The sequence below is a fragment of the Apaloderma vittatum genome, unplaced genomic scaffold (assembly GCF_000703405.1).
Source record: "Apaloderma vittatum isolate BGI_N311 unplaced genomic scaffold, ASM70340v1 scaffold8345, whole genome shotgun sequence".
Classification (NCBI taxonomy): Eukaryota; Metazoa; Chordata; class Aves; order Trogoniformes; family Trogonidae; genus Apaloderma; species Apaloderma vittatum.
In genome coordinates, this window is record NW_009715437.1 from 1 (window position 1) to 24,599 (window position 24,599).

Here is a 24,599-nt window from a genome sequence, read left to right on the forward strand (position 1 = left end):
TTGATGATCTCAGAGATCTTTTCCAGCCTCATTAATTCTCTGATTCTGTGATTACTTGTACAATACCTTTAAAAGAGGCAACGCTGCAGAGGGTGGCCTGGCTCTGGCTTGAGCTGTCCTTAACCTCCCCTGGTAGAAGTGAGTCAGAAACTTGAGTGAAATCATGCAGTTACCATCCATGTCTTTGCCTGACCTCACCTGGGATGATTTTCAGTCCTTCGGCCCAAAATTTCCAGATGACTTCTTTATTCTTCCCTTTTCTGTCATTCACTGCCCTTTTCCTTTCATATCAGAGATGGTGTGGAGAAGGGGGTTCAGCTTAGCATTTCTGTTAAGTCATTTATTAAGACATTATTTAAGTTTGATGCTTCTAGGCTGGAGCTAATGCTGCCAACTGTTTTAGAAAATCACTAGGAAATTCTAACCACAAGTCCTTTGTCCCCATGCTCCTGTTTCAACAGTAACTCGGTAACTTCAGATCTCAGTTTGAATCTTAAAGCAGCTAAGCTGGTTCTTAATTTTGAATGCATGAATTATCTTACTAATTTCACAAAAAAGGCAATGCAGGATGATTACAGTCATCTTTAGGAACCTTCAGTAGGACTGGATCCCATAGCTTCCTGGACGCATCTTTCAGCTCGGTTGGAGTGCTCTCACCAGCAAGACTTGAGCCTTCCAAATTTGTAGCTGAGCTTCAGCAAAATTTTGGAATTTTGGGTTTGTGCCTGGCTCTTTGATGCCTCCTACACCTGCTCCAGCCTGGTGCCACCATGGTGTTGCAGTGTTCTGCGCTATAGCGCTTGAATGCTGAGGCAGTCTGGGTTCTACTGGCTCTTATTGTCAGGATTTGAATGAGAAGTTGTTGATTTACAACTTCCAAGTCGAAGCTTGGTTACCATATTGCAGCTTCTCAGGTGGGACTGAAAACATCGCTTCTGGAGGTATTTCTTACGAGCCTAGCTGAGGTGGCTAAGTAGGGCTAGGCTTTAAGTGCAGGGTGTGGGTGGTGAAGAGTGGTGAGGGGAAAAAATTGCAATGATGAGCTGGAAGGAGTCCTACGGGGCACCTTCTGGGGTACCAGAGTAGCAGTGTGCTAAGGGTTAAGTTGGCCGAACGTGTTTTTTGACAGACTCGATTGAGGAGGTTGTTTCTAGATGTTGAAATCAGTAGAAGAGGGGAATTTCCGGAGAGATCAAAATAATTTATTAGTATGTTCAGTTTCGAAGATTAAACAAAGTTAAATAGTTTATTTACATTGCTGTGTCTTAATATTAATTTTTATGGTATATTTCTACAACAATTACCAAAAATGAAAGCAAAACCTTACTTTGTAGTTTGAAAATTTGATGTAAATTTTATGGTAATATATACTGGGTTCCCTTTCTCCCAGGACTATTTGTATGTAGTAAGCTTATTGTGCATGTGAATACAATTTACGCATTTTATGCTGTTTGCAAATAACTTATTTTCTACTCACAGATGTACACAAGATCAGGCAGGGAGATAAGTAGCATTCTATAGCAAAAACAATAGTCATGTTTGTGTCAGCTTATAGGCAGCACGATCCTGTGGTACTTGGAGTAATGAAAGCCCAGTTTATAAAAATAGATGTGGGGGAAAATATGGCTCGTTTAGAATTATGCTGGCTTCTGTGACAAGTTGCTCTTTTTTTCTGTAAGCCAGAGAAAGTGGTAAGTGTTAAAGGAAAGTACTTTTGTATTATTTTGCCACACTGATATTGCCCAATAGATCACTTGCTATTACTGCGTACCGCTAAAGAAGTAATGGAAAATTTCCTGTAAATAATAATAGTTTCAGTGCCAAACCTTTTTAAGGTTAGATATAAAAACTCACTAAAACTCACTTGTCTTTGACTTTTGTCATAACGTTGTGGTTAGATGTTTTTTCTCTTGTAAGAAGAGGACACCGTTTGCCTTTATTTATAGATTCCCTGGTGGTTTTGGGGAGGGGGTGTGGAGGGAAAGGAGGTGTCTGCTTTATAGTCTCACATCACTGCATCACTGTGGTGCAAAATTCGTAAACCAGGTTTTGAATGTCTGTACCTGCAACAGTATCAAATGATTAGGAATTTCATGTTACCATGAAGTGTGCATGTTTTAAGTAGGGTTTGGGTGGATCCCTTTGGTATCAAATGCATTATGCTGCTGCAGTCTCTTAAATGATACTAAATCATGGTGATTAGTTTTGCATTGAGGGCTTTATTGCAGTTTGTTGTGGGGGTTTTTTTGTTTGTTTTTTTAAATAAAAGATAAGAAAATATTTCCTTATGGCTTTTTTAGTAAGCTTACTACCACAGCTCTTGGATCTTATGCATTTAGTATGCATCTTGGTGTTTTAGTATTTACTGTAAAATAATAATATTTTACAGAATAATGAATGACCTGGCACTAACGGAAGAATATGCCACTTCCCAATGCATACAGGGAACTTTTAAAATCCATCTTACAGTAGCTATATGTCCAGTTCTCCATATACTTCATGAGCTTATTAGGTAGCCTCCATCTCCAACACTTCATCTATCCTGATTTTCCATTGATGCTGTTCATTGTTACTGATCTTAGAAGGTTACTGGACGTTAAGAACTTGTACTCCTTGTTCATACATGTGGCTTCAATTAGCGTAACAGAGATGACTATAAGCCCTTGCTCTATTCTGGCTCTGGTTCTCCCAGGACAATTAACCCTCGTTTTAAAATAAATCTCCATTTGGAAGTTGAGGAGGTTCTCATATTTGCCCGGTGATCCTTGAAAGTGAAGTTACTCTTTACTGGTTAGAGGGAGTGACTTCAAATACTGTTATTTCATCTTATTAGAGACTTACAGTTTATTTCTAGGCAGTAACCAAAGTAGTTGTATTTAAATGAGTTTCCATACCAGTCCTGTCTTTGGAAAGAGCTGGTATGTCCCTGTTGACATAGACTGACCCACTTCAATCACTGTCTGTAGGAAACATTAAGCTGTATATTATATCACAGAATCATAGAATTGTCAGGATTGGAAGGGACCTTAAAGATCATCTAATTCCAACCCTCCTGCCATGGGCAGGGACATCCCCCACTAGATCAGGCTGCCCAGAGCCCCATCCAGCCTGGCCTTAAAAACTTCCAGGGATGGGGCTTCCACCCCCTCTCTGGGCAACCTGTGCCAGTGTCTCACCACCCTCATGGGGAAGAACTTCTTCCTAACGTCCAATCTGAACCGATCCATCTCCAGCTTCAATCCATTCCCTCTAGTCCTACCACAACCCAACATCCTAAGAAGTCCCTCACCATAGCTGTGGACTTTTATTTTCAAACTGACATACAGGATGGTAGAAGTCTGAGAAGGGACAAGTTGGTCTCAGTCCCGCTGTGCTAGCATGTGTGTGTAACTTCTTCACGGCATTCTTACCTTTTCAAAGGCGAGGCCAAATAATTACATTTAGGAAAGTTAACCCAGGATTATATGACTGCATGTAACATTTTCAGTGCTGCAGTGCTGCTGAAATATGGAGAAAGCCTTGTTAATTCTTCAGGTCATCCGGCAAAACGGCAGGGGCTGAAATTGAATAGTTGTGGTTCCCAAAGCACACCCTTCTCCATTCATGCGTACAGCTCTCATTAACACAAATATTCTCTCGTTAGGGCTGTGGCTACTCTTATGAACTCCTAATTAAAGCTCTCTTTGGAAGTTGGGGAGCTTCTTCTGTTTGCATAACCTTGGGTTTCCTGATTTCTTAGAAGGGTAGGATCTAGTGACTTAAATGCTTGAGTGTTCTGCCATCACTACTTAGGAATTTTGGAATACCACAATCTATATGAGAAGAACAGCTGTTACATTTCCTAGAGTCAGGGAGTGTGAGCCTGTGACACGATTCTCCCTAATTAAATTGCTTGGCATGGAGGAGAGGAGGATGCCCTTCGTGTATTTTTGACTTTTGGCCTACTGCAAAAACGAGGCGCAGTTAAACCTCCTGTCCAAAGGCAGATGTTAATTCTCGCCAGTGCCTCTGAAATCACCCAGAAGCTTTCCTCACGGTGTCAGTCTGGATGGGTAACATGTTAAACCTCTGCCCCTTATTCCTGTGTCACAGCAGCCCTTAATCAAAGGTGGCTTAACGAATTTTGATCAAAACGCTTGGCACCACGCATTTTGCTTCCTTAAAAACTAATAGTTTTAAATTCCTAAGCACCAACATACTCCCTTGTGTTCATAATTTTAGATACCTGTTTGTGTTATCCTTCTGAAATAGTGGATTTTTCTATTTTATTTTTTTTTTAATTAATGTATTGGTCACCTGAGTTGTATAAAAAGGCTACATTTTGTGCTGGTATATTTTCCTGGAAATGATACGGCACAACTCTTGTTAAGCTCGTGTTAACCACATTTACCTTTGGCACCGATGAGTAAATGAGAACGTGGGAGCTCTAGGCACGCATCCCTTCAGTGAAGCTGTTTACATTCCTAGTTTGGGATATTATTTTTTTTTCTTCGCTATTGTACTGTGCAGGGCTTTTTTTCTGCCTGTTCTAATTTGCCATGACGTGGTCAGTGCTGTTTCCTTCCGGCTGCTTGTGAGCCAGTGGTAGAGATAAGGATACGTTTACAGTGCATTTTTAACAAGAAGCTGAAGATCTGCTTCGCGTAGCAACTCAGCGACTCTCTGGGTTGTACGAAGAATTTATTTGACACTGTGGGAATCAAGATCTAGAGCATTTTACTTGGCAAAATAACAACTTTGCTAAATTGGAACTGTGAAGAAGGGTGATATACTTAAAGATATCCTACAGCTCAGTAGGTCAGTCTGGGTTTTGCATTTTCGTTTTGAATATACCTTAAAGATGATCATTACTAATGAGTGTGAAAACTGCATGTAGGAATTATATGAAAAAATGGATTTTCTTGTTGTTAACTTCTGTCACTTTTTCTTAGTCTGGTGCTATTAATATGAAAAACTTGAAAACTGATATCTTCCTGAAACAACTTCATTTTTAAGAGAGTGAAAATTCCCACATATTAAGCAGTAGAAGTAGTACTTCGGAAAACACAAAGATGTCTGACTTCCTTGGAATTGGAACAGTTATAGTTCAGAGCAAGCTTTGTTGTGACTGCTGCTATTTCACATAGCCAAACCAATCATTTCTTAATTACAACTTTGTTATTTTTTCCCTCCACAGTGATAAAGGCTGCCGAAGTTGCAAGAACAACTCGGGAAAGGATTTCCCTTGGTTTGTTGTTTCCTTCTGAGAAGAGAAGAACCTGGGAACGCCGATGATCTGAGGAATAGGAACACTGCTACCTGATTCATTTCGTGACCCTGCCTTTCTGCCCAGCTGGGCCTTGGTGACGCTCTCCGCTCTTTTGCGTTCGAGAACATTTTTCTTCGTATGTGGAACTGAGAGCTGGGAATGCGTTATTATGGCAGCAGTTGTACAGCAGAATGAGCTCGTGTTTGAATTTGCCAGCAACGTCATGGAGGATGAGCAGCAGGTATGGGACAGTGTCACAAACTGAATTTGTACATGTTGTTGCTAAGAATAATAGGAAAACATGAGGGAAAAATGTGGTGTAAAACAGAAAAAAAGCAAACGTTGAAGTCATTACTGTTGTAGCAGATCTCTGTGCTGTTTCAAAAGCTTCCTGTTGTTTCTTGTAACTTGCACGGGCAGAACAGAAATTGGTTGAAGTGTTCTAACTCTCGCAGTATTTCAGAAGCATCCTCCTCCGAAAATGTTTTTCGTGTGTTGCTGATCTATTCTGGTCAAATCAGCCCATTTGTGATGCAGAGTTCTCCAAATCCTAGTATTTGACAGTAGTTTTAACTTTCATAGTGGTCTAGGATAAAATTCTGAATAAAAGTAGCTGTAACACTAGAGATAAATAGAAGGAGGAGTAGATACCTGCTCACTGCTTTTTACAGATTGGTTTCTAAATTGTTGCTGTCTGCCCACTATTCAGAAGTAAGTTTCAAAGTAGTTTAAATTGGTTTCTTTCATGCTGCAAGGAAAATACGTCTGTTTTTCTGTCTGAAGAGACTCTGAGTTCAGTGTTGATTATCTAAACCACATCCTGCGAGTCCTGAGGATTAAAAAACCCCCTCTCTTGGTGGTGGTGAATAGTAAGGTTTTGCATTTATTAAGAAGAAATTATGTGTCTGGGTACTGTGGAGAGACAGTGCTTAAAAGGCTGAGAAGCGCCACGGCAAGCTGTTCCTCTTTTTCTGACCGTGAAAGGCATTTTATCCCTCCACCTTTATAAAGCCAAAAGTAGTTTTGAATCTTCTCTCTGGGTTTTCTGTCTGGCCTAACATCTGGCCGGGTGAGTGGCCTGTTTCTGCTGTCGGAGTCATGCGATCATTTCAATAAACTGAGCGTTGTCTGTCTAAAGTGCTAACTCAGTTTTGGGTGGAACTAGTAATGTAACTTCCTTCCCTGTATTTTTCCAGAGCTTGTGGTAGCCTGGGGATTTAGATAGGGGAATTGCACAAACATAGTCGAAAATGGGCCTTATTTATTACCTCTGTTTGTTGCTCGTTGCTGGCTTTACTTTGCAAGCTGGTGGGAGAAGGGAGAAATAAGATGGGAAGGGCTGCTTCAGTGCAGTTTCTGGAATGGGTGTTTGTTCAATTTAGTTGTGCATTCTGCCTCTTGCAGTTTCTTCAGCTGCTCACCTGGAAAACTTTAAAAAATACTAAAGAGCACTCAGCAGGGTGGTAAAGCCTCCTTTTAGAGCTTTCTCCGGCTCCAGAACAAACACAACCATGGCCTTTATCTCATAACCTCAGTAAATCCTACTCCAAGATGAAACCTAAGGAAACGAAGGCGTCCTAAAGTGTACCCTAAAGGTGCTGAAATCAGAGATGTGAAAGGCTGGAAAGAGAGACTGTACAGCAGAAGGTTCTTCACTGCAAACACTTGGACGCAAGCTTCTCTTAAATCACTTCATTGGCTTAGTGCTGATATCAAAGATGCAGGTAGCCAGCTAGCTGGCTGCACCAAGGTGGGTGGATGTGGAATACTCATTGGAGAAACAGAGTCCTGTGCAGGGAACGATCTCGGAAAGTGGAGCAAGATTTAGCTTTGACCAGAATTTATAGTACACTATTAACCCCAAAAGATTTTCTTTTTTTTTTAATTGCATATACCTGGTTGATCTGCTTCTTTCAACATCAGAGCTTTTGCTACTCCCAAAGTTTTTTGATTCTGGGCAGAGTAGTTGTATTTATGGATAGATGACAAGATTTGTGTACTTAGCAAAAATTTTAGCTCTGGAAGTGCTCTGTGTTGGTCAGAAGCATTTTTTGAGATTCATCAATGTATAAAAGGTGACATACTTATGACATTTAACTGACCTTTGGATAGTTATTTCTGTGGTGCCCCCAAAAGCTGGTGTTTCAAGAACTTTGATACTTTTCTGCTTGTCAAAAACTTTGCATGGATCCCTGTTGTGCCAGGAGCTGTGAGGACATGAAACAGCTGTGGGGAGAGGTTCAAGGTCTAGATGGCAACTATGCTCAGTATTTCAGGGAAGTAATAATTCATGTCTATTTTTTTAATTTATTTTTTTTAAGTCCTGGTTAAACAACGTAAATTATGAACAGTCCATTTGCAAATGTAAGCATTCAGCCAATGGGGAGAGACTCGATCACGTGGCCCCATGTGAACGGGAGAGGCTGTCTCTTGCCAGCTTTATCCTTTTTGATTTAGAAAATAGGATTTTGTTGGTTGTTTTTTCTTCTTATAGGATTCATTTATTGTATTGTGCATGTGATGATCGTGAAGAAATGGGGTGAAAATATCCTCATGATTTTCAGAAGGGAATAAGTGGTTTGTAATGGTACTGACAACCTGACTGGCTGCTCCTACATGTCAGAGGTCCTGGTTAAATATGCCATTTGTGCTTTTCTTTCTTCATCTGGGCAGGAGCTTTTACAGGCTTTGGCTGAGTCAGGGCCACTGCCTAAAACTGCTTTTCTTCGTGCCTGCAGCTCCTACTCTCAATATCTTCTCATTTAGCCCTTCATTAACTTACAGTTAATGTGATAATTGAACAGGGCGTAAGAGGAGGCTGAGGAGGGATCTCATCAATGCTTATAAATATCTCAGGGGTGGGTGTCAGGAGGATGGGGCCAGACTCATCCAGTGACAGGACAGCGGGCGCTGGTCACAAATTAGAAAACAGGAGGCTGAGTCTAAACATAAGGAAATATTTCTTTACTGTGAGGATGATGGAGCACTGGCACAGGCTGCCAGTGAGGTTGTGGAGAGGTTGTGGAGTCTCCTTCTCTGGAGACTTTCAAAACCCGCCTGGACGTGTTCCTGTGTGACCTACTGTAGGTGATCCTGCTCTGGCAGGAGGGCTGGACTAGATGCTCTCCAGAGGTCCCTTCCAGTCCCTAATATTCTGTGATTTATAAAGCTGAATAAAAGAGGTCACTGAGGCTGGAAGTTTTAAAGGTGCTGGGGACATCCTGAATCATCTCAGCTATTAACTATTACACAAGTGCCCCAGCTCTGCGCTAACAGATGCTCCCTCAGGTGGCTCTCAAGCTGTAGTAATCTGGGCCTCAAAACACCTTCTCTGTCTATGAAGGATGTTTCTTTCTTCCATTCTTCTGAGGAAGAAGGGTCTGAGGCCTTAAGTTGGGCCATGCTTCTGCACCATCTTCTCATGCCTTAGTTTGCTCTTCCACGTTCCCTTGTGTTGCCGTGGGCTTTCAGAAGCATTGAGTCACCTGGTTGAGGCCAACATCTAATTTTTTTGGCTTTTTCCAGCTCCTGCAGAATCCACTTGCAGTTTTGTGAGGATTTTAAGGAAATGATTGTGAGATTCATCACGAGGTCGTCTCTCCAGGAAAGCAAGTGGCATTTATCTGCTTCCAGCATCCCTCTGCGAAACTTGCTCATTACTCAGATGCCGGCCATGGGAAAGCCTTTGAAGTCAAGAGGCTGCCTCTGCTATTGGCACAGGAACCTTGAACAACAGAAAAGTGATGCCCATTTTCTAGTAACCCAGGTCACTTTGCCTAGTTTTGCTTATTTTTTTGAACAATAAATGGGAAACAGTATTGCAGGTCTGAATTCTGTTGCTCTATTAAAAAGGCAGGGCTTTTTCACTGAATTTTTTCATCTTTTTTTTTTCTTTTTTTAACATGTAGCCGTTCCCTGTCGGTTACACACCTTTCTTCCTACTCATCACACTTGCGCAAAATTTGTTCCACACCAGTTATAAGTCAGTGGCTGTATTCCTGGGACAAGTTTTCTTCCTTAGAGGACTTGTAGTAGGAGAAGACAGTACCTCCAGAGCAGAAGAAATGCCCTTCCTTATTTTGCTTTCCTACAACCAGGATGATGTTTTGATCTTCTGTCATGACAGCTAACGAGAGAATTTGCAGAGTTTGTCAGCATGTCAGACACCCAAGAAGAATTTGACAGCAGGAAGGAAGATTGCCACCTTTGGCCCCTGGAAGAGGGCAGGGTTCAATTTTCAGAGAGGGTCATGGAGCATATTAGGAAGAATTTCTTTACTGGAAGGGTTGTCAGGCATTGGATCAGACTCCCCAGGGAGGTGGCTGAGTTTCCATCCCTGGAGGTGTTGAAGAGATGGGTAAATGTTGTGCTGAGGGCCAGGGTTTAGTGGTGTTGATAGGGCTAGGAAAAGGTTGGACTTGATGATCTTGAAGGTCTCTTCCAGCCAAAATTGGTCTATGATTCTGTGACAGATGCTTTCAGCACGTGTCTGAAGCTTTGCACTCCTCCCCATTGTTAAAGGTCAGTCTACAGGACCGGTTTGTAGATAAACTACAGTGAGCAATTTGGTGTCAAAACTTGGGAAGATTTCAACAGTAGCTCAGCTCCTCTGTGCATCCCGCAAATACGGGCGGTACATTGAAGCCACACTGAAGCTTTGGCAGAGCTTGGGTGCAAAGTATTTTAACAGTATTTTACATGAGAAAGATGAAGGAGCAGAAGTACACAAAAGGAAAAAAAAAAAAGACACAAATTGTTCTTCTGTGGATTTATGTATTGATTTATTGAAAATCATTGCTCATCCATTAATTTGAGACTTTTTTTAATTTGGGGACACTTTACATTCTTCCATCTTGTTAGTGCGTGTAGAACCACCTTTGTATTAGGAATTAATTATGTTGTGATCTTGCTATTAGACGGGTAATTTAACTTGTTTTGATTGAATCGCTACCTTCTAGTCTTTAATTTAATGTTTTACCTGTATGTTATTCTCATGACACACTAGCATCAAAGGGAGCCGTAGTAAACATGGGCTCTTCTGCAGTTCTAAATGTATACAGAGTTATTCTTGTGCTGTACAAAAACAGAGCTACAGGAAGCTTTAGCTTGGCTCTTAATTTGGACTCAGACGCTTTCAATAAAATCAAGAATATTATAAAAGTACTGAAGTGAGATTTTTACCTCTCAACCTCAGCATCCATTAGTAGTAGCTTTTAAAAGTGAATGAAATGCTCATCGATGAAATCGTAACCAGTTGCAAATATCATTGAAAAAAAGTCATGATGGTTTCCACAAAAATACATTTCAAATTAGTTTTGTTTGCAGTGGTGTGAATGCTTTTTCCTCTGAAAGCGTATTAGTTATTTGTTCCAGCCTTTTACAGCTGTGGCAGGAAAGAAAATCTATACTTGCGTCTCTGGGAGGTGTGAGTTGAAAGCAGGTGTAACAACAGTTTTAAAACAAAAAGCCATAAGAAGTGCTATTTACTCTGACTCTCCCAGTTCAAAACTGTTACTGATTTAAAGAAAAACATATTCTGAGTGATAGGATGGTTCAGGTTGGATATTAGGAAGAATTTCTTTACTGAAGAGGTTGCCAGCCGTTGGAACAGTGTGCCAGTGGGGGGCGATTGAGTCACCACCCCTGGAGGTGTTTAAGACAGGTCAATGTTGTGCCGAGGGACATGGTTTAGTGGTGTTGATGGGGCTAGGAAAAGGTTGGACTCGATGATCTCAAAGGTCTCTTCCAGCCAAAACTGTTCCATGATTCTATGAAGTGTCTTTCCACGAGTGAATGCTTTTTCCGTCACCTCTTACGGAAGCGTGATATGTCGGCAGGTTCCTTGGTGCCAAGTTTCAGCAATGAAGGATTCCCCTGCCGTGGGTTTTATTTTTTTGCCTATATACAGGCACAGTGGGACAGCTGTTTCGATGGTCGTTTTTAGGGCATGATTCATCCTATTGTAGCACAGAAGCCTAAAACTGGGCAGGGAAATCGCGCCCTAGAAATACCCATTTCTCTCCAGCTCTGGAGGAAGCCCGAGGTGCCTGGCTCAAGTCCAGGTGCCGCACCACAGGTGTCTAAACTGAGATGGGGTGAACTTCACCCTTCGTGTCTATGAATTAGAGCAGAATAAGATGACTAAAGTCATCTTACTTCCATCTTCCCTACCTAAAATCCATAGTCTTTACCTACTTGGTAGGGCACTGAACCAGGTACTTGCAAAGCATATGCTCTTCTTGCTTGCAGGTGATGGGAGCCCAAGTGGAGTGGTGTACGTAATCCTTTTTTAACTTTTTAAAAAATATATTCACATGCGTGGGTGTACGGTATTGGGAGCTCACAGCCCAAAAGTTTTATACTGTGCCATATTACTGAAATTGAGGTATTTAAACACTGTATCTCAGTGATGAGACTATGATGGACTGTATTCTAGTTTATGGAATGTATTATTGAAAATAAAGCCTTTTTAAATGCATACAGTTTTTTTTCTTCTCTCTTTGCAGTGCTTTATCTTTTGTATTAATGTGGCTTTTATTTAATCAAATTTATTTTGTTTATTCTTGCCTGGAAGCAAATTGGATCAGGGCTGTTGGGGTCAGTGAACAAACAAAATGCACAATGTGGACACAATTCTTTCTGTGGAGCAGCGGGGACCTCTTGGCATGAGGGATTCCTGGTTTTTCAACCTCAGCAAGATGCAGCCTTGGATTGAGGTGGCCAAAAGAGTGTGGGGTTAGAAGCGGCCCCATTGCTTGACTCAATATACTCTGGCATTGTGATTGCACAAGAGGGCTTTAACTGACTGGTCTGCCCTTCATTCATTCTTATTGGTCTCCCACCATGTTATTCTATTTTGAAGCCAATGTTCGGCAGAGTAGGTAGTTTACTTGTTGGGTGTTATTTTGCTTTTGGTTTTGTTGGGATTTTTGTTTAGCAAAGTGTCCGTGATAGAAGCCCATTGAAATACTAGTTTCATTTCCTAATTCTTCCTTTCTTCCTGATTGCCCTTTACCACAGTCGTTGCTGAGACATGTTTTACAAAACATAGAGCAATTTAAAGTGATAATTACTGCCTTTTAAAACTTGTAATTGCACTTTCTGCTTTCACTATTGATGTTCATATTCTTCCTTAGGAGAGACTTAATTCTGTAGCCATTGTCTGTGTTGAACCAGCAGCTCTGGTACTGTTTTCTGGTGGTGGTGGTGTGCGTAGTGGCAAGTCTATGAACATGAGCAATCCCTAAGCAAGGTCATAATGATAGGGGGGTTTTGGTGTGTTTTTTTTCTTCTGTAGTTAAATAAAAGCCCTGATCTGTGCATATCTGTACTCATCTGTAGAGGATGAAACTGAACATACATATACTGGTTTTCTCAGAAACATGTTTTAGCAGCTTTTTAGTTTCTTGCTTTTAAGCTCGCTACATTCACAATGTGATCTATTTTTATAGTGAGGGAACCTTAGAGTTATGTTAGACTTTCTTTAAGCCTGCTCTGCTATCATCAGCTATGACTTTCTTCCTGCAGATGACATTTTAAAGGATTCACTTTGGAAAATACTTTTGTCTGTAGTAAAAAAATTTTCAGAAACCATCTTCCTGTTGAACAGTTGCCTTTTCAGAGAGTGTGCATCTTACTATCATCATTATTACTGGTCAGCTTGATTTCTGGTTTCCCAGCTGCCTCTTTTATTCTGTATCTGATGCAAAATAACGATCAAGACAGAAGGATGATGTCTGAAAGCAGAAAGGGAAGTGGGAGTGGAGAGTAATGTCAAATGACTAAAGCTGTAAGAATTAGAGAGGGAGAGTCTTAGGGCATGTATATGAAGCTCTCCCTGTTACACCCTTTGTAACAAGTGTCCCCTAAAATAGTGATCTAAATCTAGTGTCTCATGGGAAGCTTGGTGCCTCTCAGAGCCTCGTCCAGTCCTGACAGTCCTCCACCCCCACCTTGACGGGAAGAACAAGAGATTAAAGTGCTTACAGCAAATTGCTTGCCCAGTATTACTGCCAGAAGAATTTAGCATTTACTGTGCTGTGCCACTCCTCTGTATTGTCAGCTTTTATGCTGCAAAATATTGTCATGGGAATCCGGTATTACCTACTGATGTAAAGTCAATATATTAGCTAGCAGAGCAATATTCAGCCTCTAGCCCGTAGCAGGGCACTGCTGCTACTTGGGTTTGTGTGCTAAAAATCATCGTGTTCTTTGGTGCTCCCTCACGATGGTCTGATATTCAGGTGGTGTCATACAGGTCTGTTGAAGTATCAATCGGTAAGTGGTTAGACTGGATGTAATCCTAACCACCATTATTTTAATTTTCTTTTTTTCCACCCCTCAGCTTGGTGATCCATCTATTTTCCCCGCCGTCATCGTGGAACATGTTCCGAGCGCAGACCTCCTACATAACTACTCCGGCTTAACCTGCGTGGATGAACCTAGTGACATGATCACCGAGAGCTCTCTGGACGTTGCAGAGGAGCAAATCATAGAAGACGACGATATCACCCTCACAGGTTGGCAATAAAAACATTTCCGTACTGTGGTTTTTTTGCACCAAGATGGCTGTGACTAACGGTGGAAAAAAGCTTAAGGACAATAAACAATTGGAAGCAAAATTATAGTGGTATCAAATGCTGTTAATTCTGCACAGGACAGAGAAAATGGCATTAATACGGTTAGCAGGTGGTTTGGAGTTCCAGCTGCACAGCTGATAACAGTGGAGAGTTTCATCCGTCAACAGAGATTAAGATGGAGTCCTGCTCAGACTACTGAAAAGATTTTTCATTGCTCTTTGTAGGATTTGATTGCTCTTATTTAATGGTTGGTACATACCTAAGTAAACGTAGATACCAAAAAGCAGGAATATGCAGCTTAAGTAGATATACTGCTTTTAGCTTCCGGAGGGTATACAACTAACCCTAAAATGTGCATGTTAGCGTGACTGATGGGTGTAAGTACGCTCAGCATAGCATTCATTTGGGAGCTCTAATAATGAACTGAAGTACAAATGTTCTGTGTAAATTCCCTTAGAAAGGGTAGCCCTGAAGAGAAGACAATTCTTGAGAGGAATGCTCAAAGATACGTCAAACGTTTTAAAAAACAACCCCTCCTCGAGTGCATTTGATGCATTTTTGCAGAACGAGGTGGAATTGATACTTCACAAAGAGGGGATCTGTTTCTGCATCTTCTTTCAGCCATTAGGCTCCACACCTGGACTGTCTCGGTGGCTGGAGACAGCTCACTGTTTCCAGTCGTGCTTTTGACATTATTTCCAAAGGCATACTCTGATACAATCTTTAATGACCGAAAACAAAACAAAAAACTCGACAAAACTTGACATCAGGAACGATTCACTGAGTAAATTGACATGAGCTGTTCTCAGTAAATGGTTTTATCTGATAAAAATTACTCTTTTTTTTTTTTTTGATTTAGCAGTGAATTATCTGTGAGCAGACTGTGACCGTACAAATAAGTTCACTGATTATTCCAGAAGGTTTTACATACTTAAACATTACTTCAAGTTGAGACCTCGTGCCAACTATTCACTTGCTCTTCATATTAATTATTCACACTGCAATTGGCATTTCCTCAGCGTGTCGCTTACGCGCCGCTTAATGCGAGAGTGTGAATTTTTCACAGCAGATCATTTTTATGAATCCGTATTCACTGCAGTGCGTTGCGTGTGAGTTTTTACTCGCATGAGTGATTGTGAAACTCCACTTTTGTGCATGCTTTTGTTTACTGGTCACATGAGAAGCGTTTGCAAGTTGCTGCCAGAGACTGAAAATATGTAATCCTTGTAACCGCTGGGGTCCAAGGGTTTCTGGGATACTTTGGAGGCAGACAAGTACCGTATTGTTCCCATCATCCATTGGAGTTGAAGCAATGCGGTTTGCTTTTTAAAGGCAAAGTCCTTCGAAAGCTTTGCAGAGATTATTGTCACGAAGGAGATGTTCGCTGATTATCTTGTTTCACACTCCTTGGAAAGGAAAATAGATGAGTCCGGGCTGGGCAGGCAGCAGCACCGCTGCTGAAAGCTCCTGCTCAGGATGCAAGGTGGGCAGCGCTGGCCCCTCTTTCTTCCTGGAGGGGAACTATTCCAGCCTGACTCAAAATCGAGGGTCCTCAGAGAAGGACATTAGGGAAGAATCCCCCTGACCCTGTCACCTCCCTGCCTGCTGCAGGCAAGCGTCGGCTGCGGCTGCTCGCTTGAACGGCAAAGCTGCCCTGGAAGAGACCCAGTTCACGCTGTCGGCTGCCTCTGAAACAGGGCTAATCATAACTGAAATTTCCCTCCTACTCTGTTTTTCCCTTCTTTGAAGTTCCCTTCTTGTTTTTTTGTTGTTTTTCCATTTGTTTTTTTCCTTTTTTCATGGGGCCTGTTTGGTCTCTGCAGTGAAACGTGTTGTTTTACTCTTTGAAGTTTGTAGCAGTCTTTTCAGTCGCTTCCATGTTATGCCTTTGAGAGAGGATCAGACATTATAAAGACTCTACTAATTCCATATTAAAATATTCATCAAACTGAAGTTCACAGCAAAACGAAACTGAAACCGCCATCATTTGTGACTAAATGCTACTGAGAAATGGCTGCTTAGTATGCAGGGTTTGTCATTTATTTTTAGGTTACCATTTTTTTTCCATACTGCTTTATGACTCTCTAATACCTTCAGCTTCTCTTGTCTCCTAAACAAACGGAAAAAGCCATAGGTCTCCTGAAACTGAAGCTATTATTTTTTAGGAATCTGTCTGCAGAATGGTGGACGCAGGTAGGATAGGACGTAGCTTCAGCCCTTCAAAAACGCAGCATCTGCGATTACTTGCCCATAGTATAAAACACAATCTGTGGAAAACTATAAAAACAGCATCTATTTCACAAGAAACCCTGCTAAAAGACGACCAGCAACCAGCTTTTTAGTTACGTTAATCCTCATGCTGTAATTTTATAATGAATAGGCAGACCTGCTTTATCAGCCTCCCCGTTAAAAGCATTTTTCCCTGGAAAAACTGTGATGGCAATTTATACAGTCAGTTTGCTGCCAGTAGTACAGGGTTTTACATGATTAATGGTCATGCAGTAAAGGCTTTGAGTGAAGTCCTCCCTCTAAAGGGGATATTGGATTGTGGTTTTCTTTTTCTGAAAAATATAGGAGCTAATATTTTGTGCAGAATAAATTTACAGGAGCTAATATTTTATGCAGAATAAATTCTAGACCAACTTGTTAGACAGTAAAATTTGCTCTGCTTAATTATTGTTATTGATTTAAATTATTTTTTTTAGCTTTGAAATGTCTGGCCAGTTTAATTTAGAAAAACGACATTTAATCAAACTACCATTTTTGTGGTTCACCTGTTCTGGCATTGTTTTCGTGCGATCAGGGAAGTGGCTGCACTGACGTAGTTTGGGGGTGTAAGAGAGGAGGGGCAGAAAATTTACATTTGGATGCCCTGTACCCTGCTCTGTATAGGAAGCATGGAAGTGTACGTTTTTATAGATCAATAACGGTTCTTAATAAACATTTCAGAAGTTACTTTAAAGCATTTTGAAGTTTGGTGGCATTTGGCTCGTACATTTGGTGAAGCTCTGGCATTCGTGGCATGAGCCAAGCTGCTCGGGTGGGAGAAGGAAGGCGAAGAGACGTTGGGTCCTGCTGTCGTGCGCATGTGCCGTGTCTTCAGGGATCGTTTCTGATGCTACAGAGAAATCCAAAGGAAGTAGTTAGGTGGAAACTGAACTTCATAGTGTTAATCCATGAGGATTTTGAGTTGATCAGGTGCCAGTTGTAAAAAAAAAACAAAACCAACAAAACAAAGTATGGTTTCATTTACTTTTTAAAGAAATTATTCACTGCTGCATGTAGCATCTGGTTAAAAACAGTGAGGGCTTTTTCATGTAGCTCCCCAATGAGGTAATTTTCTGTACCGATTGTGAAGCCTAGTTTAAAAAAGAAAATGAAGGGTAATGTGTGGGTCTCCTGAAATATCTCTGTTCCCAAACTCAGTTTTCCGGTGTCAGTTAAAAATCAGCTCAGAACTGACACTAAAAAGCAATCTCTTAATTTAACAGCCAGCAATTCTGCAAAAGGGAACTCTATCCATGTTTAATGGAGCTCTTTCTACTTTTAGCAATTTCAGATTTCTTCCAACATTATTTCGAGGCTCTGCAGTCCTTGTTTTTGTCTGTAGTAAACCCAGCAGTGAATTTAAACACAGCTGTGACTAAGAGCTTTATCTTGGCCTGGACAAGGACTCACGTTGTCCGTTTTCTGGAGCTGCCGGCTGCCAGTGAAGCAACGGGAGCGGGACGGGATCGCCGAAAGCGGGCTGGAGCTTTCGGAACCCTGGGCAGGAGAAGGGGAAGGCGGGAGTTGGGGCTGAAGCAGGTACCTTCCAGCGTGAGGCACGTTTTTTTGTGCACCAGACGAGAAGAGCAGCAAGCTGCGTTTGGGCAAGCCTCGCACTAACAGCGAGCGCTGATTCATAGCGAACCTGGATTTGCAGTAACTGGACTGGAACTGGCGTGTAGATACAGAGGCTTGCATTTGTGGCTTGCTCAGATAAACAGGAACTTGTAGAGGACCCTGGGAAGAAAAAAAAAGTTACTTTTGAGTGTGGCTTTCCCTCCCCCCCCAGCCTTTTCTCCTTTTTTCTCCCCCCTGTCTTTTACTTCCCTTTTTTTCCTTCTTTCCTTCCCTCCTTTTTCCCCCCTCCTTTTTTTCCTGTTGTTTTTTTTTAAGTTTCTCTTTAAGGTAGCATTTGCAATCTGCTGCTTCTCTGAAATGACTTCCTCCACCACCATTCTTTCAGCTCTGACTTTCGCCAAAGTGTAACAGATAGGCTGTTTCATCCGCTTTCTTCTTAAACTGGTGATTGTATCGTAACTGCCACCGATTGGAATATCCTCATGCAACAGTAAGAGGAAAAACCCAAATAGCAAAACTCCAGCTTTCCTTTGGCAGCTGAGCTGGTTACCTCCAAGCGCCGTTTCAGATGGAGCGATGCCAGTTGGCTTGTTGCTGCTGGGAGGACTGAGCTGCGGGGCTCGCTCTCCTCTGTGCGGTGCCCCACACCTTGTTCGTGTTAGCTCTTGAGTTCTTGTAGTTCAACTTGCTAACCCAGCAGTACGCCGAAAACTTCTTTTCAGCTCTTTGGTAAAACTGAAGCGTCTCGCTGTGTGATCGAAAAAGCACGAAGCCCGGCTTACCTTAAACAACAGGTTTGGATCCTGAACCCGGGGTGGAGATGGGAGGAAGAACCACTGCCTTTGGTTTTTTTCCAGCAACAGGGAAATATTAATTTGGCTCAAAGTAGCTTGTGAAGACGTCTTTTAAGAAGAGGCTTGAAGGGTGACAAGGGCATTAAAGTGTTTAAGAGACTTATTTTTGCCATTCTCTGTCTGTGGATAGACAGATAGTTGGCACTCTTTAGGGGTTTTTTTTTGTGAGCATCAGATAATATTAATTTCTAAGTTTGTGTTGTTTCTATGAGTGTTATAAGTTTGTTTCATTAGTCTGGGATGTGGATGGTTGACTTCTAGGCGCGTGGTGTAACAGTGATGTAAATCTGATGACCTGCCAATTACTCAGAGTGAAAAATCGACCCTGCACCTGGAAGCAAGCAGGCAGCTTTGCTCCTCACACAGCTCTCGCAGGGAAAAAAAAGCTGCTTCCTCCTCCCCTCAACAGCACCAAGAGCTGGGGGGCACCATTGCTGGCTTTCAAATTGTGCCCCATGCCAGGACATCAGTCCCTATTCACTGCTTACCCATTTCCCTTCATGCTGTCCTCCTCCCCAGCTCTGTGTTTCTTCTTAAGCTGGTTTGGAGGTGTCAGCCAGGTGTAGATCCTTCACTGTCTGAACATCTGTGCAAGTTGTGGGGTGGAGGCAGGGGGGTCCTGTAGATAGCAAGGTGAGTTGCTCTACGGGTCAGGGGTTCCCAACGCCCCTCTGCTTTATCCCATCTTAGCCCCAGTCTCCGATGCTTGGGGCATGGTAGTGTTAAGGTCAAGGAAAAAATGCAGAAGGTAAGGAGGCTTCTCCTGAGCTCCATGTGCTCCCTGTAAATCCCAGCAGGGTGGAGGAGGTAGGGCTGATGCATGAACGTCCACGTTAATCGTTACTCTCTCCTAATGATATGATTGCTGAAGCTGTAAACATTTGGGATGAAACTCTTCTGTTTTTTTAATTTATTTTTATTCTTTTAATTGTTTTGCTGTTAGTGCTAGTGAACTGGGTGCTTTGTTGTTACTGTGATTTTTAATAGATTTTTTTTAAGTATGGAAATAAAACCCTTTGCTTTTCCACGAAGAAGAAGTGTTCCAAGATCATTGTGGTTTTTTGTGGTGCATTTTTGCTTGCTCTGTCAGTCTGTCTCCTTTTTTTTTTTTTTTTGTTTTTGTGACTGCCCCACCCAAAATTCCTCACAACTAGTCACAGAGAGAGGGCTGATGCTGACTCATGACCAGACTGAGAAAGTAACAGAGGTTCGTTGATGTCCTAGGGAGGGATATACTAATGCAGCCCTTCCTACCGATTTGATAGATGCAAGTGAATTCCCCAGCCTGGCTTCAGATTTGTATTAAAGGCCAAGGACACGTGGCCTCTGCATTTCCATCCAGCAAGAGTAATTTCTATAAAAATGTGTTGATTTCTAAAAGTTTATGGTACCACGTGCTGGTACCGTAACTGATATCTAACTTTTTTGTCTTGTTACAATTATTTTGAAAAAAATTCTCCGGTAGAGTACTCCTCCAGTCAAACCAGTATTATCTTCTTGGACAGCTGTTCTTTTACAAAATTATGATATTTTATTGGATTTTTTTTGGTGTGGAGCTTCAAATGACCTCAGTTATAAATTAATGCCCAGGAGCTTTGGGTTTGCCTAACCAGCAGCCTCATGAGATTGGCAAGGGGTTGTCTGGTAGTCAAAATTTTTAAAAAGTTTGCTAGGCCTCTGTATTGCTCTTTGTGTATTATATTCAATTTCTAATTGTGGAGCTGCACTGTTAACCCTGCCTGTGATCCCCGTGCATTTGAATGGTTTAGGATTCAGTTACACCTTTAGATCTGATATTCTCTAATGCAATTTGTGAAATATTTTCTTGTCTGTCTCCCACACTAAATGACAGGATGTTTTTTTGTGAGCGTCTCTTAATCATGGAATCAATTTCTTTTCGACCACCATAAGAAGAAATTAGCAATATTGGGGTTTTTTTTCAAAGGACACAATCTGGAATACTGTCTGGTCAACGGCTATTTCTTATGGTTCCTGAGTGTTGTGTGTTACTGCATGTATTCGATGAGCAGAGAGGGATTAGAAAGATAAGGCAAATACAGAAGATTCATGTTAGTTTTGGTGTGGTTTTTTTAATACAAAGAAATCTGCAAAAAGTATTTTATTAAATAAATGAGAAATGATTGTGGTACGTATTTCTCCCCAGCTAACTTGTTGTTACTACTAATCTAGTAGTAGCCTGTGTTTACCTTTTTTTTTTTTTTACTATAAATGGAATGGGAATGATGTTAAGCTTTAAATCCAGCTTGTAGCTTGTTAAGAATTAATTTTTCTGTGTTCCTTTTAGTTGAAGCTTCTTGTCATAATGGAGATGAAACAATGGAAACTATTGAGGCTGCTGAAGCACTTCTCAATATGGACTCACCTGGTCCTATGTTGGATGAAAAAAGAATAAGTAAGTTTTTTTTGGTTTTTTTTTAATGAAAGCAAATCCAATCTGTATTTACCTTGTTTATTTGTGAAAGAAGGAAGGATTCAGTGCAGTGCGCTTGCATGGAATTGGTAAGTTTATTTTGCTTCCAGGTAGTTTTTTATGTATGTAGTTTGCATATCAGAAATCCAGTGTTGCATGCAGTGATTGATTTCATTGCCATACTAGACTTGAACAGGTAAGGAAAAAGCCAAAAATTACAGAAGGAGGGAGTGAATGTAGTTGGGTGCGTTAGATTACAGTGTTTTGTTTGGCTGATAGAGGATGACCTGTCTATGTTACCAAGATGAAGGAATATACACTTATATCTGCAGGTTGCCTTAAATATGAATAAAAATGTGTGCTCACCAAATAATTGTGCTTTTGGGGGAAGTGAGTTATATCATTAAATTGTTCTACTTTAATAGTGCTTCTGCTTGTGTAAAATGCCGACGCATATACTTCCCTATGAACTAGTCTCCTGTTCCGTGCTGGCCTAGTTTTATTTTATTCTATATATAAATTTTTGCTGGGGAAAAAAAAAGTTTTTAAAAGTCCATGTGGCTGTGTGAAAATATTGCTATTGTCCCTTTCCCTTAAGCAACTATGTTTGGCGCAACTGAAGATGATGATATGGTGGCTCCTATCACACACGTGTCAGTCACGCTGGATGGGATCCCTGAGGTGGTGGAAGTTCAACAAACCCCAGACCCGTATGCTGAATCGCCAGAGACTCCAGAATTTGAACAACCAAAGAAGAAAAAAGGTAAGACGCTACCAGAGAGCAGCAGCATGGAGTAAGAGAGCAGTGGTGTCATTGTCACCTCACCTGGAGGTGTCTGGAACCATTCTGGGTGTCAGGATAAAATAACTGAGCAGACTCAGCTAGAAAAACAGAGAAAGCATTTTCTTACTGGATAGTGCGAGCACAGGTACTGGTGCTTAGATACCAGTGATGTTGGAGAGGTAGCAGTGATGGCTTTTCCCACAGAAAACATGCATCTCTGTTTGTTCCCATGTGTAGTTTCTTCTTCAGAGCAGAGCTCCCAATACAGGCTACAGAGCAATTGTCACTGTGAATGTGCAATGTGACCTCATGGCCAAGAAGGCCAATGGCATCCTGGGGTGTGTTAGAAGGGGAGTAGCTAGTAGGTCGAGAGAGGTCCTCCTGCCCCTCTGCTCTGCCGTGGTGAGGCCACATCTGGAATATTGTGCCCAGTTCTGGGCCCCTCAGCTCAAGAGAGACAGGGAACTGCTTGAGAGAGTCCAGCGCAGAGCCACAAAGATGATGAAGGGAGTGGAACATCTCCCTGATGAGGAAAGGCTGAAGGAGCTGGGTCTCTTTAGCTTGGAGAAGAGGAGGCTGAGGGGTGAACTCAAGAATGTTTATAAATACATCAAGGGTGAGTGTCAGGAGGACGGTGCCAGGGTCCTTTCAGTGATGTCCAGTGACAGGACAAGGGGCAATGGGTACAAGCTGGACCATAGGAGGTTCCACAAAAATATTAGAAAAAACTTTTTCACTGTGAGGGTGACAGAGCACTGGCACAGGCTGCCCAGGGAGGTTGTGGAGTCTCCTTCTCTGGAGACATTCAAAACCCACCTGGACACGTTCCTGTGTGACCTACTGTAGGTGATCCTGCTCTGACAGGGGAGCTGGACTAGGTGATCTTTTGAGGTCCCTTCCAACTCCTAATATTCTGTGATTCTGTGTGAATCCTGAAGCACTTTCATTAGCTCTCATTTAGCTTCAGCTAAAGATGCTTGATCTGTTAAGAATATAGAATGAGAATGAGGAGGGTTTTTTAGCTTTTCTTAAATATGAACAGTTTAATTTTATTTTTTTTCTTTTAATAACTGCATGCTATGGTAAGGATTAATCCCATTTGCAGTAGATCACATTTACACAGCGTCCACTGAGTGATGTCCCTTTGGAGTCAGTGCTCTGCTACCAAGTGGTGGACAATCATAGAATCACAGAATGATAGAGTGTGTTGGGCTGAAAGGGACCTTTAAAGGTCATCTAGTCCAACCCTCCTGCAGTGAGCAGGGACGGTCAGACTTTCTGCTCCTGTTTTCCCGTCCTACTTCAGTGTGGACCACCCCATCGGAGATCCTGATGCTGATGTCTGCAGTGAAAGAGAGTCATGCAGTGCAGGCAGATGTAAGGTACTCTTGCAACAAATTTTAAAAGAAGAAGGAACAAAGGAACAAATGTTTCTGAAACTAATCCTGGATCTGAAGAGGAGCATTAGAGCTTTGACAGGTTTTTCTCTGAAATAAAAGCCTTCCAGAATGGGGCTCCTGCTCAACGAGAGCACATTTTTGCTGCTATTTCCAAATGGCTGGGAGTTGTTATCCATGTGAGAGCATATCATAGAATCATAGAATGATTTGGGTTGGAAGGGACCTCAAAGATCATCTAGTTCCAACCCCCCTGCCATGGCAGGAACATCTCCCACTAGATCAGGCTGCTCAAGGCTCCATCCAGCCTGGCCTTGAACACTTCCAGGGATGGAGCATCCACAACCTCTCTGGGCAACGTGTTCCAGTGCCTCACCACCCTCAGGGTAAAGCACCTGTGGAGATCTTGGGGAAGGCTCCTGAGCCCCGAGTGTGTCACAGGGTCTGACAGGGACTGATGTGGGTCCGGAAGTCTCCAATTCCCGTAAGAAAGCTGAACTGAAACCCGCTGTGGAGGAGAGCTTTACCAGCAGCTGCCCTGAGAACGCTGCTGGGGAAACTACCGTGCTTTGCGCACTACTGCAAGATAACCAACCCTAAGAGGATTTTAAATTGTTTTCTTGGTTTCATTCTGTTCTTTTCTTCTTCCTTTTAATGTTTGCTGCTACGTGGGTCAAAACAAAGAGCTGCTGTCTGCCAGACATTTAACCTCTTTGGCTTGATGCTTTCATACCCTCTTTCATGTTATGCTTCTGCTTACTCCCACTCCTTCCTCCTCCCTAGCTGTAGATTAGAAAACCAGTTGCTTCACAGCAAATATGTGCATGTGTTTTTGACAGGTCCATCAGGTAGCAAAAATACTAGAGGAGGTGCGACGGTTTAGTGTTTTCTTAACTACTAGTTTTCAATGAAGTTGAGACTTCATGGGGTAGATGGTATGGTCTGCGGCCTGTTGAAATGTTATTTAAAATGTCCAGGAATTTGTAAGGCGTTGTGCACATCAGGATGACGTGAGTGGGTTCCTTTTGGTTTTGGGTGGGTTTTTTGGGTGACTTGGGTGAATTTTTTTAAGTGCAGTCCCTTTCCCTTTCATATATATAACCTGTCAGCTAAACTTGCAGGGTTGCATTGTGCAGAGCCCTGCCAACTAACTGAGCCAAAATAACACTGCCCAGTAGAGCCTCCTCCAAGAAAATGTTCTCCAGAAGTGATGGGGTGATTTCACTTTCTTTCCTTGTGGGCCCCATTGCTGTGTCCACCCATTTGCTCAATTCCATGCCCGCATTTAACATGATGTTTGTACTGAAAAAGGTCCGAGCTGCTGAACTGCACAGCAGGAAGGCAGGAGAAACAAAAAGATGTCAGGGAAGGAAGCTTGGAAATTTCCTATACTAGTATCTTCAGTGCCATTTTTGCTGTGGGAAGTATCTGGCAGTAGGTGGTCATGTAAGTTATATGCA

General features: G+C 42.0%; 1 protein-coding gene across 2 annotated transcripts in view; it reads left to right on the forward strand.

The window, feature by feature from the left end:
- The first annotated feature begins 5,177 nt into the window (after positions 1–5,177).
- The window catches only part of ELF1 (E74-like factor 1 (ets domain transcription factor)), a 40,044-nt gene continuing 20,622 nt past the window's right edge, over positions 5,178–24,599 (forward strand). Inside the window, exons 1-4 of one of the 2 annotated variants that reach the window (XM_009869146.1) lie at positions 5,178–5,489; positions 13,593–13,767; positions 20,833–20,940; positions 21,557–21,721. In XM_009869146.1, coding sequence (XP_009867448.1) covers positions 5,418–5,489; positions 13,593–13,767; positions 20,833–20,940; positions 21,557–21,721 — 520 coding nt within the window. In that variant the 5' untranslated portion in view covers positions 5,178–5,417. The remainder of the gene's footprint in view (positions 5,490–13,592; positions 13,768–20,832; positions 20,941–21,556; positions 21,722–24,599) is intronic. The other variant, XM_009869147.1, reaches the window with a different exon arrangement.